The 18,823-nt window shown below is 43.4% G+C and overlaps 1 protein-coding gene across 5 annotated transcripts in view; it reads right to left on the bottom strand.

Moving 5' to 3' along the window:
- SULF1 (sulfatase 1) overlaps window positions 1-18,823 on the bottom strand; it is a 154,487-nt gene that overhangs the window by 45,265 nt on the left and 90,399 nt on the right. For all 5 annotated transcript variants that reach the window (XM_014939652.1, XM_014939654.1, XM_014939653.1 and 2 more), the window contains 2 exons: window positions 11,667-11,818; window positions 9,268-9,437 (listed from right to left, as the gene is read on the bottom strand). In XM_014939652.1, coding sequence (XP_014795138.1) covers window positions 9,268-9,437; window positions 11,667-11,818 — 322 coding nt within the window. The remainder of the gene's footprint in view (window positions 1-9,267; window positions 9,438-11,666; window positions 11,819-18,823) is intronic.

The following is an 18,823-nucleotide window of genomic DNA, read 5'->3' as shown; positions in this document are numbered from 1 at the left end:
CTACCTAAACCCATTGGTTTTAGCAGCAGAAGCCAGAAAACAAGCAGGCTGAAAGCACCAGGAGGATGACAAACCAATGCAAGTTCCTACAAGCACTCATTACAAATGAGCACGGAGACTAAAATGAGCTGCTTTGGCCTGGGGAGAGGTAGAGCGAGATGCAATGATTCAGTGCTTTTTCTTCCAGACACGGTCCCCACAGCTGAGCGGAAACAGTTTGAGTCCTACCCTCCTGTATGATGGATAGTCCCCCAGCAGACAGGATGGCTTGCCCGAGGCCAGGCAATCTGTGCCACTAAACGGAAAGCAATCTGTTGAACAGAGCGAGAACAAATAGATATAACTCTCTTGCTATGAAAAGGGGCGAGTGAAAGAAGACGTGGGAGAGGTCCATTAAATCTGATGTAGTGGCTGTTCATTACTCCTCACACAATGGGAAGCAGGGGACACTGGTTGCATGGGCAAGCCCCGGGTTTAGGAGGAGAGACAAAATGGTCCTTTGTCCCTTCCGTGCGGGGTGGCACTGAGGAGGAACTTGTTGCCACAGGATGGTGGGGTTGCCACTGCAGAGCAGACCCATGCAAAGAGAATGGGGCACAGTGGCCTCAATGCTTCACCTAAACTGGTGATTTTCAGAAACTGGAAAAATGAGGAAAAGGGATCTCTCTTGGTGTTTGGGGGTTTTTTGAGGTTTTTTTGTTTGTCTGTTTGTTTTGTTTTCCCATAATGGATAGTCTTTAAAAGCAGCACTCAAGGGTTTTAGCGGGGCGGTTAAAACCTTTCACAGACACTTCCCAAATGCATTTTGAGTTTTCTGGGTGAGAAATGCAGTAGGCAGAGAGTGAGCTGAATTTTCCTCCCAGACCATTCAAGGAACAGGACCTTCTGTTAAATATCCAGTGCCAGCGACTGATGGAAAAATGTGAAATGGGGGTCCAAAGTGATGGGGAAAGAGGAATCCCAAAGCCCCACAGCTTGTCTGTGTTCCCTGCACACCCCACTTTGCTGTGCCTTACAGAATTCCACCAGAATGACACTGCTTGCCAGACACATAGGCAATAGGTGACCTCACATTGCCCTCAGATCTGTCTACCTTTTGGGGGGGGCATAAAAAGTCCCCAGACAACCACAACAGAGGTGAATTCTGGGAAGAATATTCTGATTTCTCAAAACCTTTCCCATCATGGAGACCTCTTCCTTGTCAGTGATTAACTATTTAATCACAACTGGTTTTTTTTCTTAGAGCAGTAGGAAATATCAACTAAATGTTCAGCTGTTGTAAGCCCTCGAAAGTCATCATGGCCCAGCCTGTCACTGTTTCTACTCTTCCACTTTTGGGAACAGCTTTGCTCTGTATTGATATAAAATAATGAGATACCTAATAGAGTATAGAGTGCCTTGTAGAGTAGGGTTGATGGTTGGACTCGATGATCCCAAGGGTCTTTTCCAACCTGAATGATATTATAATTCCATGATTCTAATAGTGCCAAATACCTCATGAGGTACCTATTATTTTCAGGTTGTCCATGGTCTCTAAGTCACAGAATCACAGAATCACAGAATCTTCTAGGTTGGAAGGGACCTTAAAGATCATCTTGTCCAACCGTCAACCTAACTGACAAAAATAGACACCCACAACAAACAAGGAGCATCATCACTAAACCATACCTCCCAGCACTACATCAACCCGTCTTTTGAACACCTCCAGGGATGGTGCCTCAAGTCTATCAAGGAGCTACTGTTCACCTGCCCATTGGTCTTTGCCAGCCTGCCCCTGAACACCTCAGATGCTACCCCTGAGTGCAGTAAGGAGCAGTTTCTGATTTCAAGGTCAATCTTGCTGGTTGATCAGCAAATAGTAAAGTACTTAAACCTCTGAATGTGTGCCCAGAGACTGACTGAGAGTTCATTTTACATGTTACAAAAATAGACAACATGAAAAAGTGCTCCCCTTCATGTAGGTCAATTCTAAAATGACCAGCAACATATTAAATGAACATTAAATCCACAGAGAGGCAAGGATTGAGAGAGCAAATGATTACTCTACTGAAAAGGTATAGTATTTGTCATTCTTGTAGGCTGTAGTACCTTGGGCAAATCTAGGTCTCTCCATTTGTCCAGCTCATACTATGCAGAACTTCCTACACGGAGACTTCTTGGCACTCAGTGATCGGTCTGTTCTGGCACTGGACAGGACACTGGAAGATGTCAGGTTCATAAAATTTGAAAATTGATACCCTTGGTTTAACTAACAAAAAAAATAAAAATCCCAAATGCCTAACAGTGACAAATGCTGAACCCAGTCAGGCACTTTCCCATAAACACATTCTCAGAATGAGAAGAATAATTCCCCCTGAGATTTACTAATCATTCACCCATGGGAAGAAATCTACAGAGAAATCATCCCATTTTATATGAACATTTGAAAAACTAAAAAGAAAAAAACCCAACAAAGTAGTATTAGCCTTCTCTAGCCCTAGATGAGTCTCCTCAGGAAAGGGATGGCTTGTGTGGTGAGTTCTGTTAGCATTTAATGTCTCTGCATCAAAGTGCGTAGTTTTGCTCATGCTCCATCATGGAAATTGCATTCACTGTCTATTTACCACTTGTTAAACTGCAGCAGGGAAGCCCACAGTGGCAATAACAAAGTGTTCTACAGGTTATGGAAGGAGTAAATATCTATAAGCACCAGTGTACTTCTCTCATTAAAGAAAGATTCACCATGAAATCTATCATTTATTTATCTGCAAACACTGGTTCAAATAGATATGTAAAGTTATGTTGCGAGGACAAGAATTATATTAGCATATATAATATGCTTGAATCCAAAAGACCTCAATAACCTTCAGCTACATGAACAATCAGCATTTCATATCCCACATTTTAATTAGTCTTACTGACAACATATTTAGTTTATTTGTATATTTAAATATGAAGTTTAAAATAGAGAATGCAGCTCATTTGGCTTCTCAGGTACCACAATAACTTAAAGTTAGACAAGAAATAAAAAAAAAAAAACAAACAGCAACTCAAAACAACAGATGTTTTTACTTGAGGACCTATTGAAATGGGACCCTGAAAGAGCAAATCAATCAGGAATGAATTACACTATCGTCTACTAGTAACTGAACTAAGGTTTTTTGGTGTGATATTCAGTGAAACAAATGGAATAAAGCTCTTCTGCCAATCGTTATTACAAAAAGATATTTTGCAGGTTAAGAAAAGAATGGGAGATTCAGCTTGGCTGGTGCTGTTTCCACAGTTGTGGTGTCTGTGTGGAACAGCAATACAGCAGAGCACAGCATGTTTTAAGGGCTCCCAGAATTCAGTGCAACTTTAAATTAACATTTGTTTTCAAAAAGCTTGACCTAAATATATACATTTCTGTTTCAGATGGGTTAACATGGGAAAGAAACAAACACGTTTACAAACATTTGTTCAATTACTCACACTAAAAATCTGTGTTTGCCTCTATTTACAGTCTCCTAATTCCTTCCTATTTTTATCCAACAAAAGAAAATGATGTTCACAAAAATACTGCCTAAAAATGTTAATGGTGAATAATTCTATCAAATTCTTGGAGGTTTTTATCCCAAAAGTGTTTGGCTAATCTTCTGTTTGGATTGGGAGTCCTCCAGTTAATGAAAATGTCCTTACATGCCTCAGGAACATTTTCTTTTAATGAGAATAAAAGTCAACAACATTTTAAAATACTACCTATGGCAAAACTCATTGTGAAAAAATGAATAGTTTCTTTACAAAATTAACACCTGTATTATTCTTTGAAATATGATGAGCAACCATTGCCTAAGTGGTCATGTTTCTTCAGAAAAAGAGTAAATAAACAGAAGAAGCAAATCCTTTGTTTCCAGGGAAAGTAGACTTCCAGGTTTAAACACTGTTCTTGGAAAGCAGGAAGCCTGGCTTCTGGGCAAAATTAAAAGTCAAAATACTGACTGACATGGTCAGTATTAACGTGAAGTTGAATTTCACCATTCTGGGTTTACTTTCCCAGCCTTTTAAAAGGGGAATCTTTTAAACCCAGGGCTATTTATATATCAGGGGATGTGAGGGAAGAAAGTTTCGCTCCTGAAGTGTAACACAACTGCTGTATTTCGGAATAAAAAAGTTGTTACCCGTTAAGTATAACACCTTTTTCTTTTACAAAAAAATTATTTGTTGCTGCTACAGAAGTTAATTGGGTAACTAGAATCTTACCACACTTCTATATCACACCATTTCTTCTAGTCCTATTTAAAGTCACACTCGCAATGATGTATGTGATAATTTTGATCCTTTATCTCTAAGTCAGGAGTCCAAGTGGGCCTCAGGCCAGACATTACAAGACATACTGGCATGTCAGGACTTATTAGTGATGCAAATGTGTCATCCTACTCCAACGGGTAAGTGGCCACGTTACAAGAAATAACCCTGCAACTGGCAGATGTTCGAGCCTCAGTGACTAGAAGGCACCCTCAACGCTGCCCTCTCACACCCCAAATTTGCAGTTAAGGTGGGTCTGGGGATTTGGAGGTGCAACAGTATTGCTCCTCATGCTTCACTACTGCAAACTCGTCCTTCAGCACCTTTGATACTATCTTTAAATGGAAATGTAAAGCTCTGCCTTTCATACCATCTACCTTTTCTCCCATTGCCTTGGGAAGCTTTCCGATCTCTTCCCATACACCGTTTCTAGCTGCTCCTCCTAAGATATTCAGCCTGGCAATAGGATTGCTTCCAGGTAGCTATAAAATCTGGTTGTCAGTCCTCCTGCCAGCCCACGGATCTTTAGCTCAGCACAGCCAGCAGTGTCTCAGAGTTCCATTTTTTTACATTCTTCAGTAAACCTGCCTCCCGCAGATTTTTGCTTCTAATGTTTGTTTACTTCACAGCTTATAAACAGCTTAGGTCTGATTCACATTTCCCTTAGGACTGGTTCACACTGGAAGGTAAAGGGAAGTCGAAGTGCCAGAGGCCCCGAGCATAACTGAGAATTCAGGCTTTCATTAGAGCATCCTTTGAGTCAGAGCTTTCCTGCTCAGCTGTCTGATGGAACAAGATTCCCCTGTAACAGCTGCCAGGGACACCTAGAGAGCCACCTCTTGTATCTTAACTTCATATTTAACAACAGCATTTCCAAAGGTCTAGCAACCCCACTCCCCGGCAGATGGATGCTCATTACCACAGCAAAAATCTATGTATTGCTTTCATCTAGTGTATCTTCTCCAGTCCTATTTTCTTCCACAGAAACAACTTCTGGGCATAGCTAGAGGACATGCATTAGTATGATTAATCTACAGAAAAGGTATCACTCATTATGAAGACAGCAGCCAATGTAAACTTTCAGAAATATTTTTAGGTGTCAGAAACAGGACATGTTCTAAGGAGAGGAGAGGTGGGAGAGTGGGAGGGAGAATTGATGCTTAAAAATAATAGAGAGTCCCTGCTCCTTCCAGTATGATACAGTCTGTTAAACTGGAGCTAATGAGAATTAACAGCGTCCACTTAAAATTAATGATGAAACATTGCACCCATCATTACTTTTCTTGTCCTTGTAAGACTTTCCATGCCAGTCTAGCAGGCTCTTTGTGCTGAGGAGGGCAAGACAGTAAGGCAACGATGGTAATTCTTCCTTTTCTTTTTGGCTTTGATGGGTTTTTCATAATTTTTATGGACTTCATTGCTGTATTCAATTTGATTTTATTCTTTCCATGTTGTTAAGTGGGGAAATGAGACCAACGGATGCCCACGTTTGAGGGCAGAACTCTCCCTGAACTGGAGGATTTCCTGCTGTAGCCTCCCTGCCTGTGCATATGCACAAGTGGAAAACTCCTTCTAAACAAACTGATGGTTTGTGTTTTCCAAAAAAAAATTTATAAAGGCAGTATTTCAGTCCAATGATAGGCACTTTACCAGCGAAGAAATGTCACGTAGTTTAAGGGCTTGCTCCAGCTACTGTCCTTTTAAGCAAAACTTCCCCTCACATGTGGTTGACAGGCTATCTTAATCCTTGGTTTGTAGGTATAACCTTCCCTCTCGGTTTGTAAAGCCAGCAAGCAGCTTTTGACCTGGTTTCCCTTCTTTGTTGGAGGTAGGCGTTACAGTAACATGATATAGCAACTACATTTTTAAAAACAAAATCCAAGGTCAGATGGCTGTCACCCAAGGTCAGGGAGAAAGAGATTCAAATGGTGCTTGACCACCAAGGAAGAAAACCTAAGGGTTAAACGTTCAAATTACACAAACCTTGGCAGGAGGGATTTTATTGTTCTTGTGCTGTTTTCACAGGGAGCACCAAATATGTCTGTGAGAACTGGACTTCTTATATCTTTTAGAGCCTGTTGCTAATGTTTTTGCTAGAGAAATAAGTTATTTGGAGGCTTCAGCCACCCAGATTGGCAGTTTATCTTCAGTTTGTCTCATTTCTTAGTCTGCAGACTGCACTCTTAACACATGCAGTCAGTCAGTGCAACAGGAAACACAAAACAACCCAGCAAGGATCTCTTGAGGTCACCGGAGGAAAAAATCTTTGCAAGAAGGTTGCCAAGAAATCAACAACGCCAGAAGACAAGAAGAAGCACAGCTGAGCCTCACATTCTGGGCTATTTCACAAGTAGCCTCGCAGAGCAAGGTATTTAGACCCCAGGAATCCATGCGAATGAAAATTAATTTACACAAGTACTGAAATAAAATTAAGCCTGAAAATAGATAACTGGGATGGTCGCTTGATCTTTGCAGGTGACATGCAACCCGTATAAGGTGGAGAAGAATGAAAATTAATTTACACAAGTACTGAAATGAAATTAAGCCTGAAAATAGATAACTAGGATGGTCGCTTGATCTTTGCAGGTGATATGCAACCTGTATAAGGTGGAGAAACAGTTAAAATTTTGGAGACTACCTAAACCCATTGGTTTTAGCAGCAGAAGCCAGAAAACAAGCAGGCTGAAAGCACCAGGAGGATGACAAACCAATGCAAGTTCCTACAAGCACTCATTACAAATGAGCACGGAGACTAAAATGAGCTGCTTTGGCCTGGGGAGAGGTAGAGCGAGATGCAATGATTCAGTGCTTTTTCTTCCAGACACGGTCCCCACAGCTGAGCGGAAACAGTTTGAGTCCTACCCTCCTGTATGATGGATAGTCCCCCAGCAGACAGGATGGCTTGCCCGAGGCCAGGCAATCTGTGCCACTAAACGGAAAGCAATCTGTTGAACAGAGCGAGAACAAATAGATATAACTCTCTTGCTATGAAAAGGGGCGAGTGAAAGAAGACGTGGGAGAGGTCCATTAAATCTGATGTAGTGGCTGTTCATTACTCCTCACACAATGGGAAGCAGGGGACACTGGTTGCATGGGCAAGCCCCGGGTTTAGGAGGAGAGACAAAATGGTCCTTTGTCCCTTCCGTGCGGGGTGGCACTGAGGAGGAACTTGTTGCCACAGGATGGTGGGGTTGCCACTGCAGAGCAGACCCATGCAAAGAGAATGGGGCACAGTGGCCTCAATGCTTCACCTAAACTGGTGATTTTCAGAAACTGGAAAAATGAGGAAAAGGGATCTCTCTTGGTGTTTGGGGTTTTTTTGAGGTTTTTTTGTTTGTCTGTTTGTTTTGTTTTCCTAAGCATTCCCTGCTACTTTCTGCATAAGCGCATAATTCAGGATACTGACTTAGAAAGATCATAAAATCCTAGAATCATATAATGGTTTGGGTTGAAATGGACCTTAAAACCATGCCTAAGCATTCCCTGCTACTTTCTGCATAAGTGCATAATTCAGGATACTGAGTTAGAAAGATCATAGAATCTAGAATCATAGAATGGTTTGGGTTGGAAGGGACCCTAAAGACCACTGAGTTCCAACCCCCTACCAAGGGCAGGGACATCTCCCACCAGACCAGGTTGCTCCAAGCCCCATCCAGCCTGGCCTTGAACCCCTCCAGGGATGAGGCAGCTACAGCTTCTCTGTGGTCTTTCACACAACCCAATATGACATGTTCTATGGTTTGATATCTATCTTATTTTACCTTTAGAACGCAAAAAGGTGATAATAATTCTTCAGGATGATTATTTGAGAACAATTTTCACATCCTGCCCACCAGACCAGGTTGCTCCAAGCCCCATCCAGCCTGGCCTTGAACCCCTCCAGGGATGGGGCAGCCACAGCTTCTCTGTGATCTTTCACACAACCCAATATGACAGGTTCTATGGATTGATATCTATCTTATTTTACCTTTAGGACACAAAAAGGTGATAACAATTCTTCAGGATGATTGTTTGAGAACCATTTTCACATCCCATATCTTAAACTAGTTAATATAACTACAAAAACATCCCTGTGTGTGAGCTACTGCAGAGCATCCAAAATACAATTTGTAGAGCAAGAAGTTTTCCACTGTGTGATGAAGCTGATTCCTCCTCATTTTCAGCACCAAATCAATGTAAAGATGAAGCTGATTCCTCCTCATTTTCAGCACTAAAACAATGTAAAATCCAGATAACATTTTTTTTTTCCTACCTGTAAAGAGGTGCAAAAACATTGTTTAAGCACAAATGGAAAGAGTGGTCCAGATGCTCATGGCAGACAGAAGGGCAGTGGAAAACTTCCCTAAGACCTCAGTATAAGGAAAAAGAGGCAGAATATTCAAGGTTTAAAGCAAGATGTGGAATCCAGGCCTATCCTCAGATTTTTACCTGGAGTTAGTCTCAGTTTCAGAAACAAAATGAGGAGTTCTTTTTAAATTATTATTATAGTGTAATCATCCGAAATGATTAAGCATGCTATTTAAAAATGAAATATAATAGGCTATTTTGGGAATCTGCCAGTATATCTAGTCTATAAACAAATCTGGTGCACACAAAAGCCAAAAAAAGGGTGTTTTTACTCTCAATACATCCAGCCAGAGCCCAGGAAGCGCATATCTTAGAGACAGACGAAGGAAGTAATATCTTTCCAACAGATCCTGACCTGTGTCTACATATTTTCAGGGTATTGTAAGAAGCTGCCCTTACAAAGCCAAACACTGACCTTTTAATCTCCCACAACTTCCCAGGAGGAAAAAGAGCTTCTCTCTGTTTTAATAATGGTCAGAGCTGTCACTCTCCTTCCCCGAGAGGAGCAAGCGCGGCCGAAGAAACGAGCAAACATCAGTGGCTTGCTCTGGGTTCCTTACATTTGGATTCTCCCTCCCTCCAACGTCTCCATAAACAAATACCTCCCAAGAAGCAGATGCAAGGAGAGGGTCTGGCAAGGGCATGAGTTGGACTTACATGTGCTGAGAAGCGTTGGGGTAGAGCTCGGAGAACTGCGGGGCCGAATCCTCGGGGCCGTGGGGCGCAGCGTGGCTGATGACCATCATTATGGGCCTATGGGGATATATCCTCTTAGACATTCTGAAGTAATTAATGCTCTCATTAGTGATTAGGTCTGTGAAGTAGTCCTGGAACATAGGATGAACGCAAAGCAAAAGTTACAAAGCGCATGATTAATTAGATCCCATACTATCATGTTATTATGTTACTTTCTAGCCCCTCATTAAAGCTCAGATCAGGAAGTCAAAACATACCATCAAAGAGATGTAGGGTTGGAGGGAGCATAGGGGGGACTGAGCAGTAATTACTTTCTCAAACAGGCGATGCCACATAAAATGAGACAGTACTTTGCAAATCAGATACAACAGAAGGCATTAAGTAAATATGATTACCAGATTTTGTAATATAATGCTACGTAACATCTAAAATTACAGGCTATACTGGCAAAGATTTGTTTCTTGAATTTCACTGACAAAACACTTTCAGAAGATAATGGCTCCTAACTGCAAGAAATCATTGACTCCTGACGTTGGTTTTCTGTTTACATAAACATTTCTTGTGCTCTCTTTGTTCAGATTATACTTTTGCGTATGTATACGAAGCAGCGGGGGGAGGCTACAACAGGCAACAGATTGCAAAAAAGTCTTTTATCAAAGAAATTGCAAATGCGAATGCAGGGAGCAGTCGAATTCCTGCAGGCTCTGTTCGTTTTAATTGTGCAACTTTAAGCAGTGCAGCTGCTGAGATTTAGGTTGTGACTCGCTAATAAACTGGCTTAACCTACAGCCAAGGTGGCAAATGGAAGCCTAGAAGGGGAAGGGAGGAAATGGAACTACAAAAAAAAAAAAAAAAAAAAAAAAAAAGTAAAGAGAAAGAAAAAATTGAATAGTTAATTAAGAGGGTGAAAATAGCCACAACTTATTTCTAATAAGCATTTCCTAAATGCTGAACTCAAACATTTTTGCAGCTGCAGGATTCTATCCTACATCAGATGAACCAAGAGATCACGCAGATACCTACTAGAACAAGCACCTCATGAAAAAAAAAAAAAAAAAAGAAAAAAAAAAGATGAAAACTTAAATTAAACCACCTGCCACCTTGGAGCGTTCGCTGTTGGCCTGGAGGTCTAGTGCGAGCTTCATTGAGAAAGTGCTGAGACAATGTTTGTAATTTCAAGCACTTCCAGGCATGACTAATCATATGTTGTGGATTCGAGGCCCCAAACAGCTGCAAAAGCAGAGCCTGAGGGACAAGGTCTGTGTCGCACGTCGGTGCGGGGACAAACCAACCAGCTGTGACCCCCTGGCTCCCCCCCTGCCCCTTCCCCTCTCCTCCAGCACGCACGGTAGTAGCCCTGGCTACTAAAAGCCTTGCAGGGACACGGAGGAGACAGCGAGCGACCTTTTGGTGTAGAAAATGGGTAATGAGGGCAAGGCACCAGCGCGGTGATAATCTCTGGGTTTGTGACCTGTTCAAGTGAAACACCTCTATGACTGCTCTCCCAAAGCATCCACTTCCCTCCTAGTTGCCTATTTATTCCAGCTACACACACAGGGTGTGTAAGGAACGTATAACTAACCAATATTCTTCATTTTCTTTTTTTTTTTTTTCCCCGCTCTATTTAAATATATAATTAGTATCATGTAATTTCTACGGGCGGGGAAATCAGAAACAGGCATCGCGAGCTTCCAATAAAATCTCATTACATGGGTCAGAAACCACAGCTGCAACATCTGTATCATCTTCTGCGAGCTACGGGCTGAGGAAATTCGGGATTGCTTTCTGCAGGCTGGAAAGCCTGCGATCCATGCTCCCTAAGCCTTCCCGGGAAATTTGACAGCGGCCCCCTTCCAAACTTTGTCAAGAGCGTGAACAAGCTCTGAAGTTGTCCAAGGGCCATGTTCTCCTGCTTATCTATTCTCCTGCTCGCTGGGGCACAGCCTGTTTTTTTGGTGTGTGCGCACACTCTATAATGGAAAACAGCATTCACTTGTTTCTTAACAACTGACAACGCTCAGCTAACTTTAAAGTTCAACCGTGCAAGGGGCACGATTGTTTTTGGGAAAGGCTTTTATTTACTGTTTGCTCCTGCCACAAAACCATGGCTTTCTGGCAGAGAGAGAGGGAAGGAGGGAGGGAGGAATCACCAGGCTGCACCGAAGAGCCCTTGGAAACTTTTCTTCTGTTGTGCAATTAATATTCTCACGTGGAAATCGATCTGCAACGCCCCGGAGAGAAAATGACATCTCAATTTCTTGCTTGTGGTTGCTTAATTAATTAATTACCTGGTTAATTAATTATCTGAAAGTGATTTTTACATGGCTTAATGATGCAGAATTTACGTGTCTGGAACATACCTTTGCATAATCAAATCCATGCTTCTCTTTGTTACCATTGCGAGAAATGGTGTAATTATAGAAGCGAGAGTTCTTCACTAATCCAACCCACTCTCTCCACCCAGGAGGGATGTAGCTGCCATTGTATTCATTGAGGTATTTCCCAAAAAAGGCTGTGAAGGTAGAAAAAAAAAAAAAGAACACACACACATATGAGGCTTTGCAATCCAAGTCTTTTAGTCTGAGTCAAAAGCATGCATGAATGAGGATAAAATGTGTTAGAATGAGTCAGAGTTGCTTTATCAAAAATGTTCCTTTTATGCCTTAGAGGGTTTTGAAATTAAAATAAGTTATTTCCAGAGTTTTCATGAGAGTTCAAAGCCTTTGTGACTTTAGGTTTTCTTCTTAATCTTTTGGAATGTAGTACTAATGTGAAATATTTTCAGGGTTTGCTTTTCTTTTTTTCTTTTAGAAAGAGTGTGTTTCTCTTGGTTTCCACTTGAAAATGGAATAAAAACCCAGTGCCCAGAGGAAACATCTGAAAAACACCTTGTGGTTTTAAGCAAGTCCTGTGATGTTTTGAGGCTTGGTTTCTGACTTTTGAAAGTTTGGGCTAAGAAAACTGGCTACCTGTGCTGGTTTGATGAAAGGTCTGGGGAGTCCGGATCTCCATCCCGCTGGGCCCACCTTTGGGTAGAGCAAGAGGGAATCCCCACCCTGCTTTGGTACCACAGCTTCTCTAGGGCAAAACTAACCAAGAGATGAAGACTTGGAGGACAACTACATCTACCAGGCCTGCCAAACTAAGCCTTTTTTTTTTTACTCATTAGCTCCAGGTGACAAGTCAGAACGTTCAGCCTTTGCTGTCAGGCCCAGGGGGGTTTGCAGGTGAGTGCTCCTGCCAACTCCTCTGGGAGGAAGTGAAAAGGGAAATAATCTCATAATATGGTAGGCTCCCAGCTATCTGAGAGCTGGGAATCCCTCGTGCCAAAGATACACAGACAGCCAAAGCTGGCCAACTAGCTTGGGGTGGGGATTAACGCTGGCATGGCACCCCAGCAAACACAGCCGTGTTGCTTCTAGGGACAGATGGGTATGGAAGCTCTTTAGCTGCTTGTGTATGGTCTTTGGCCTGGATGAAAAAAGCCAATTTTGGATGGCTCTGCTCTGCTTTTCCACTGCCTAGAAAGTGTGGTGACAGAACACCTCACTGGGCCTGGGTTTTTAGGGATTTATTAGCTCCAGCTCAGTCCTGGCAAGTTACTGGGATGTCTGAGCAACTTCATTGTTTGCATTTTTAATTTTCTTGAGGTTTACAAGCCCCTGGAGGGTCACCCGTGCCAGCAGTTCTGTTGCCCTTGTCCCTGGCGGTCAGCACAAAAGGTACACCTGGTGATCACAAAATAAAACAGCCCTGATGAGGAGGGAATGACAGACATCTCTCCAGGGACAGAGGTGATTGCTGTCCACCTCACTGCACCCCTCTTGGTCTGCACCCTCGCTGCCAATGCCGGCTCGGTCCAGCCCATGGAGTGTTGCTGCCCAGCATCACTTCCTCAGCTAGGCTTCAGGACATACGTCAAAGCCCTGTACTTGTTTCCTACTAGGAAATGAAATCACTTTGGAAAACCTCACATTCAACCTAGACACATTCAGTCTAACCAAAGAAAGCACATTTGTGGAAGGGCTTCAATAATTCAGGTCTGATTGATGCGGGCATGGTGAACTTCCTGGGAAAACTGGTGGAAAAATCAAAATGTTCATAATTAAAACTTGCCCGAGGCACCATAAATATGGTGTAATCGGATCATATAACTGCCAACTGTCACTAACCAGAGGTTACAGCCATACATAATGTTACTTTCCTATACCACGTGGAATGTGACATATAAACAAGTCCTACAGACACTAGACCAGGCTTCCAGCTCTTCCTCCCACAGCTACTCAGAAAGCAACCCAGCTGCTCTCCTTTTTTCTCCCGAGGCCAACCAGAAGTCAAGAAGCTTGAGGTGAAGAGGATGGCTGTGGGGAGGGGATACGTGCCCAGAACTGTTGCCTCCCGGAATGGAAACCATTCCAGACTGGGTTAAAGTCTCAGGGAGTCAGATGTCCAGAGAAAGTGTAAGGGTAAAGGCTGAACTACTGTGGGAAGGGAAGCCAAGGAAAGAGAAGAAGGGAAGCATAGTCAGAGCAAGACAGCAGTGAAGAAAATTATGGGAGAGTGAAGTGTGACCAAGAGAGAGGAAGCACTGTTGAGCCAAGCAAAATCAAGGACAGTCTGTGGTTGGAGGGGAGATCTGAGGTCAGCCCTCCTGAATGCCACCCCAGATCCACCAGCAGCTACTGCGTGACCTTGGAGAGCCTCCGTGTGCTGCGCTCGTCTGTAAAGGACCCCACTGCCAACCTGCCTCCTACAAAGATCAGAGGCTTTCAAGCTGTGAACTGGAAGTCATGGCAATTTATCACGTAGGATGGTTTGATAGCCCCACCCGTAATTAAATTGACTAATACTGAGACCTGAACTCTACTATTTACAGTCTTGCCAAACTTCAACCGTTAGTGATGATAGTTTCCATGCTATCTGACTCAGGCTACATTTTGCTCTACGGAACATTTTAGCCAAAGGATTCAGCAATTTCCAAGAAAAAGGCATGGGGAAAATAAATGGGTTTGCCCATTGGCAAGCTTTTCTCTAAGAAGTTCTAGTGTCTGTAGGTTTTGACATAGTGCCTTTTTAAATAACAGAGGTGGCTAAGAAAATCTGTCTCAAAATGGTCAAGTTCTGAAAAACTGTAGCACACAGATGATCTGTAGAGGCTTACTACAGCCTCCCAGTTTAATGTCACCATAGGGTGTTGCTTTATGGACCTGAGAAAGTCCCCACAGTTTCAGTTTTGGCACTAAAACAAAGAACAGCAGCTTCTTTCTCTCCTTCTCTCCTCTCTTTGATATTCAGGCGTTACCTGAGAGAAAGCCACCAGCATAAAATGCAGAGATGAAATGACCTGGGGCACAAGGACGAGAAAAGATAAACTGAATTTAGAAAAGGAAAGGGAGGCTTGGAGCTGGTGGGGGTCAATCCACCTTGGAATTTCCTTGCTTTAGATTACTTAATTTTCCAATTTTAATAATGTTTTGTTAGCTCCCTTTGGCCCCATGAACCCCATATTTTGCTGCATGCTGTGAGACTTGGGATTGACAGCCCGAACCGTTCACCTTTGTGTAGGCACTGTTTTAGTATTTTATCATAAAAATAATCTCAGAGCTGTCAAGTTTTAAGCAGCTCCTTGAATGACAGTTTGCAGAAATAGATGTTTCCCCCTGTTGCAGAATAAGGCTGTTCTGATGCACAGCAAAGCCCCAAATACGAGTAGAAACAGCGGTAGCAGTGATAATGGATCACATTTGCCAAATTGCTTTAACCACGAGTGGTTTGCTGGTCAAAAGCTCAGGAGGATGAGAGTAATTAGACAGCTGAAAGGAAAAGCCAGGCTTTTACTGAAAAACAAGAGTTCAGTCCCCTCGTTGTGGTATTTTCTGAGTACCACTGAGTGTAGGACTGGGCAAGTGAGTCAGAGCTGGAGCCCAGCCCCAGCAGTTTGTGTCTGGCTCTTCACGCTCTGAATGAAGACAAGTGCCCAAGTAAAATGAAAGTACAGGCGTGTTCATGTTGTCAAATAATAATCACAGAATCTTAGTGGTTGGAAGGGACCTCTGAGATCATCGAGTCCAACCACAAAAAACAAAACAACAACAACAAAAAAACAACAAACAAATACAAAACACAACAAACACATAATCAGCAAACAATCCCCACAGGTGTTCTAGCTGTTCTACTCTGCTCTGGTGAGCCCCTACCTAGAGCACTGCTGACAGCACCAGGACATGGACCTGTTGGAACGGGTCCAGAGAAGGCCATGAAAATGCTTCAAGGGCTAGAGCCCTTCTGCTGTGAGGACAGGCTGAGAGAGTTGGGATTGTTCAGCCTGGAGAAGAGAAGACTCTGAGGAGACCTTAGAGCCCCTTCCAGTCCCTAAAGGGGCTCCAGGAGAGACGGGGAGATACTCTTGATCAGGGAGGGGAGCCATAGGACCAGGGGGAAGGGTTTTAAACTGAAAGAGGGGAGATTGAGATGAGATCTCAGGAAGAAATTCTTTGCTGTGAGGGTGGTGAGACCCTGGAAGAGGTTGCCCAGAGAAGCTGTGGCTGCCCCATCCCTGGAGGGGTTCAAGGCCAGGCTGGATGGGGCTTGGAGCAACCTGGTCTGGTGGGAGGTGTCCCTGCCCAGGGCAGGGGGTTGGAACTGGATGATCTGTAAGGTCCCTTCCAACCCAAACCATTCAATGATTCCATGGTTCTGCGATTTTTTGTTAACCAGAGGGTTGTAAACAAAACGCTATGGCACACGTCATGGAACTGCCCAGGAGCTGACATGTGATGTGCAAATGTCCTTGCTAGGTCTTCATGTGCTTTGCTCATAGAGTCAACCCACAGCCTGAACTTAGCTGTAGCCTAAAACTTGCTGAATTGCCCAATTCTTAGTACTGACTGGGAACGCTCAGCTTTAGAAGCTGCTTGCAGTCAACAGCTACAGGGTTTAGGAAGCTGTTTCTGCTTGTAATTAATAAAATGGAGACTATGACTCAATGGGTAAAAGCCTCATTAAAAAGTAATGCCATTTCAAGGGACATCTTTTCATTATTGCTTGTAATGGCCCCCACAGGGATAACAAGAAAGATAAATGCCAATTTTTGCATTTTAATAAGACAGTTTTTATCTGCATTCTGGCAGTTTTGCTAACTGTTCCCAGGACACATTGTTATTTTTTAATCACATGTAGAGTAGCTTAGTATATCAGAATAATTGTATTCTGTGTGAGTATGTTAATTAAGTTTATGCAAACAACAACACATGTCATGGTGAACAGTTATACTGACATCTATGCGTCTCAGGAGTGGCTGTAGAATATACATGTTTGGTAGTTAATACGAATACATGCCTTAATACCCGGTTTTGTTTTGCCTTTAGCAATTAGCTAATGAGTCCTGAAGTAGACCAAGGGGCTACGGTGGGTGCAAGACAAGGAGAATTTGACCCAGGAGATGTCAATGGTTTGAAGCCAGGATATTTATAGCTGAATGTGATTTGAATTCTCATAATTCCTAGTACTTTTTTCCCCCCGTATTTTCTACAAGCATTTATGAGTAATGTTTACAGTATTACACAACAGAATTAGTCCCCTGACTCCTGTCAGCACTGGTGGAGCAGCTACAGGTGAACTGGGCTATGTCTACAGGTCAGATGCACTTCCATGGATCAAAGGATTTATATTAAGTTCACAGAATCACAGAATGATCTGGGGTTGGCAGGGACCTCTGGAGATCACCCAGCCCAACCCCCTGCCAGAGCAGGGTCACCCAGAGCAGGTCCCACAGGAACGTGTCCAGGCAGGGTTTGAAGGAGACTCCACCACCTACGCCCTTGTTATTTGGTGAGGCTTAGGGGAATGTTTCCGATTTCAAACAAACCCAAACCTTTCAAAAGGGCAGGGTGCAGTGAGGTTTAGTCACCGTGACCCAGACAAGAGCTTTAAGTAGACAGCCCACTTCCTTTGACAAAGTCAGGAAACCATTTACAGGAGTTGCGAAGCTCTGTTTATATGACATTTCAGGGCTGACACAAAACTGCAACTTCCGGATTATTCCAGTAAATTCCTCCTCGCTTTCTTCCCATTATGCAAGCAAGGGATGCAAACCCGAGATGTTTTCCCTTCTGGTGAAAAAATTACAGAGGATTAGCGTGTCACGTCATTAAAGTGCAGAAAGCCAGGTCGGTATTGCCAGGGCTGCCGAGGAATGAAATCAGCACTGTCCCAAAAATGCGGTGAGGAAACTGAGGCACCAAGAGGTTAACCTTCAGCTGGACCTAAGTCACGCAGGAAGCCTGTGGCACTGCCAAGAATATTATTCAGATTTCACAGTTCCCAGCCTTGTAACTTAACCACAGCAGAAAACCTCAGGTTTTCTACTTTTTTTTCCGGCTTTGTGGGTCTTTCCCAGTTGCTGCCAGGTTTACCATTGTAACCAAAAAGAGCATTAAAGATTTTATAACTCAGCAGTTGCAAAAGGCATTAGCCTATAACTTGATATAGCCATCGTTAGCCTGGGTGATGTCTTTAACAAAGCCTGTATTATGGGCCAAGCTGGTAGCACTTTCCAGTGCTGATGTCGTCTGACATTTCTCATTATAAGACCCTGTTTTCAGTTGCTTATAACTTTCTCGGACTCGGGCTGAAATTTTCCACACTGGATGTCAGCCTCAGGCTGAATTTTTTTTGAAACTTCTTAGCCTGAACAGTAGCCATCTTTGAGAACCGCAGCAATGGAAAAGGAATTACGTTTAACATCTGAAAAAAATTACGCCAGCTTTCGTTTGATAGCGCTTCCATGCGCCGCACCGAGAGCATGAACTCTGTCAAAGACATGATGGACTCTCTGTCAAGAAGGCATCTTTTATCATCCCAGTGAAAATCTGTCCAAAGTTTGATCAGTTTTGAAAAAAACCCAAACCAACCACCACAAAACCCCTGCTGGGAGATTTTGGCTCCTCAGAACTTTATTCCCAGGGAATATTTATTGCCCAGGGAAGTTGTGGATGCCCCATCCCGGTGGGAGGTGTCCCTGCCCAGGGCAGGGGGTTGGAACTCGATGATCTTTGAGGTCCCTTCCAACCCAAACCATTCTATGATTCTATGATTCTCTGCCCACCTGTGAGTGGTGTCGGTAGGTGGGAGAAAGCTGATGGAAGTGCAGAAGGCTGGAGGTGTCCAGGAGAAGCAGTTTGGGGAACAACAGGAGATCCAGCAAAGGGACTGAGAGCTGGGGGGAAACAGCTGGGGGCTTGGGGGCCCAGGAGTGGTGACTAAGAAACCGAGAAACTGGTCAGTAAGTGCAGAAAGGAGAAAGAAGCCGATGGACAGGGCACAGGGAATGGGAGAGGAGATCTGCTGATCAGGCTGGAAAAGGAGATTGCTAGTGGTAAGCGGTGGGAACAGGACATATCTGTCAAGGACTAACTGGATGCCAGGAGGGGAGGGAGGTTGGGAACAACCTGGGGACAGAGAGGCTGGAGGACAAAACTCAGAGCAGGGGCTGAGGCAAGGTCTTGCAGGACCAGAA

Source organism: Calidris pugnax, unplaced genomic scaffold (assembly GCF_001431845.1).
Source record: "Calidris pugnax isolate Ruff unplaced genomic scaffold, ASM143184v1 scaffold5, whole genome shotgun sequence".
In the NCBI taxonomy this organism is placed as follows: domain Eukaryota; kingdom Metazoa; phylum Chordata; class Aves; order Charadriiformes; family Scolopacidae; genus Calidris; species Calidris pugnax.
The sequence above is the reverse complement of the archived record's forward strand: the minus strand, read 5'-3'. Positions and strand labels throughout refer to the sequence as shown.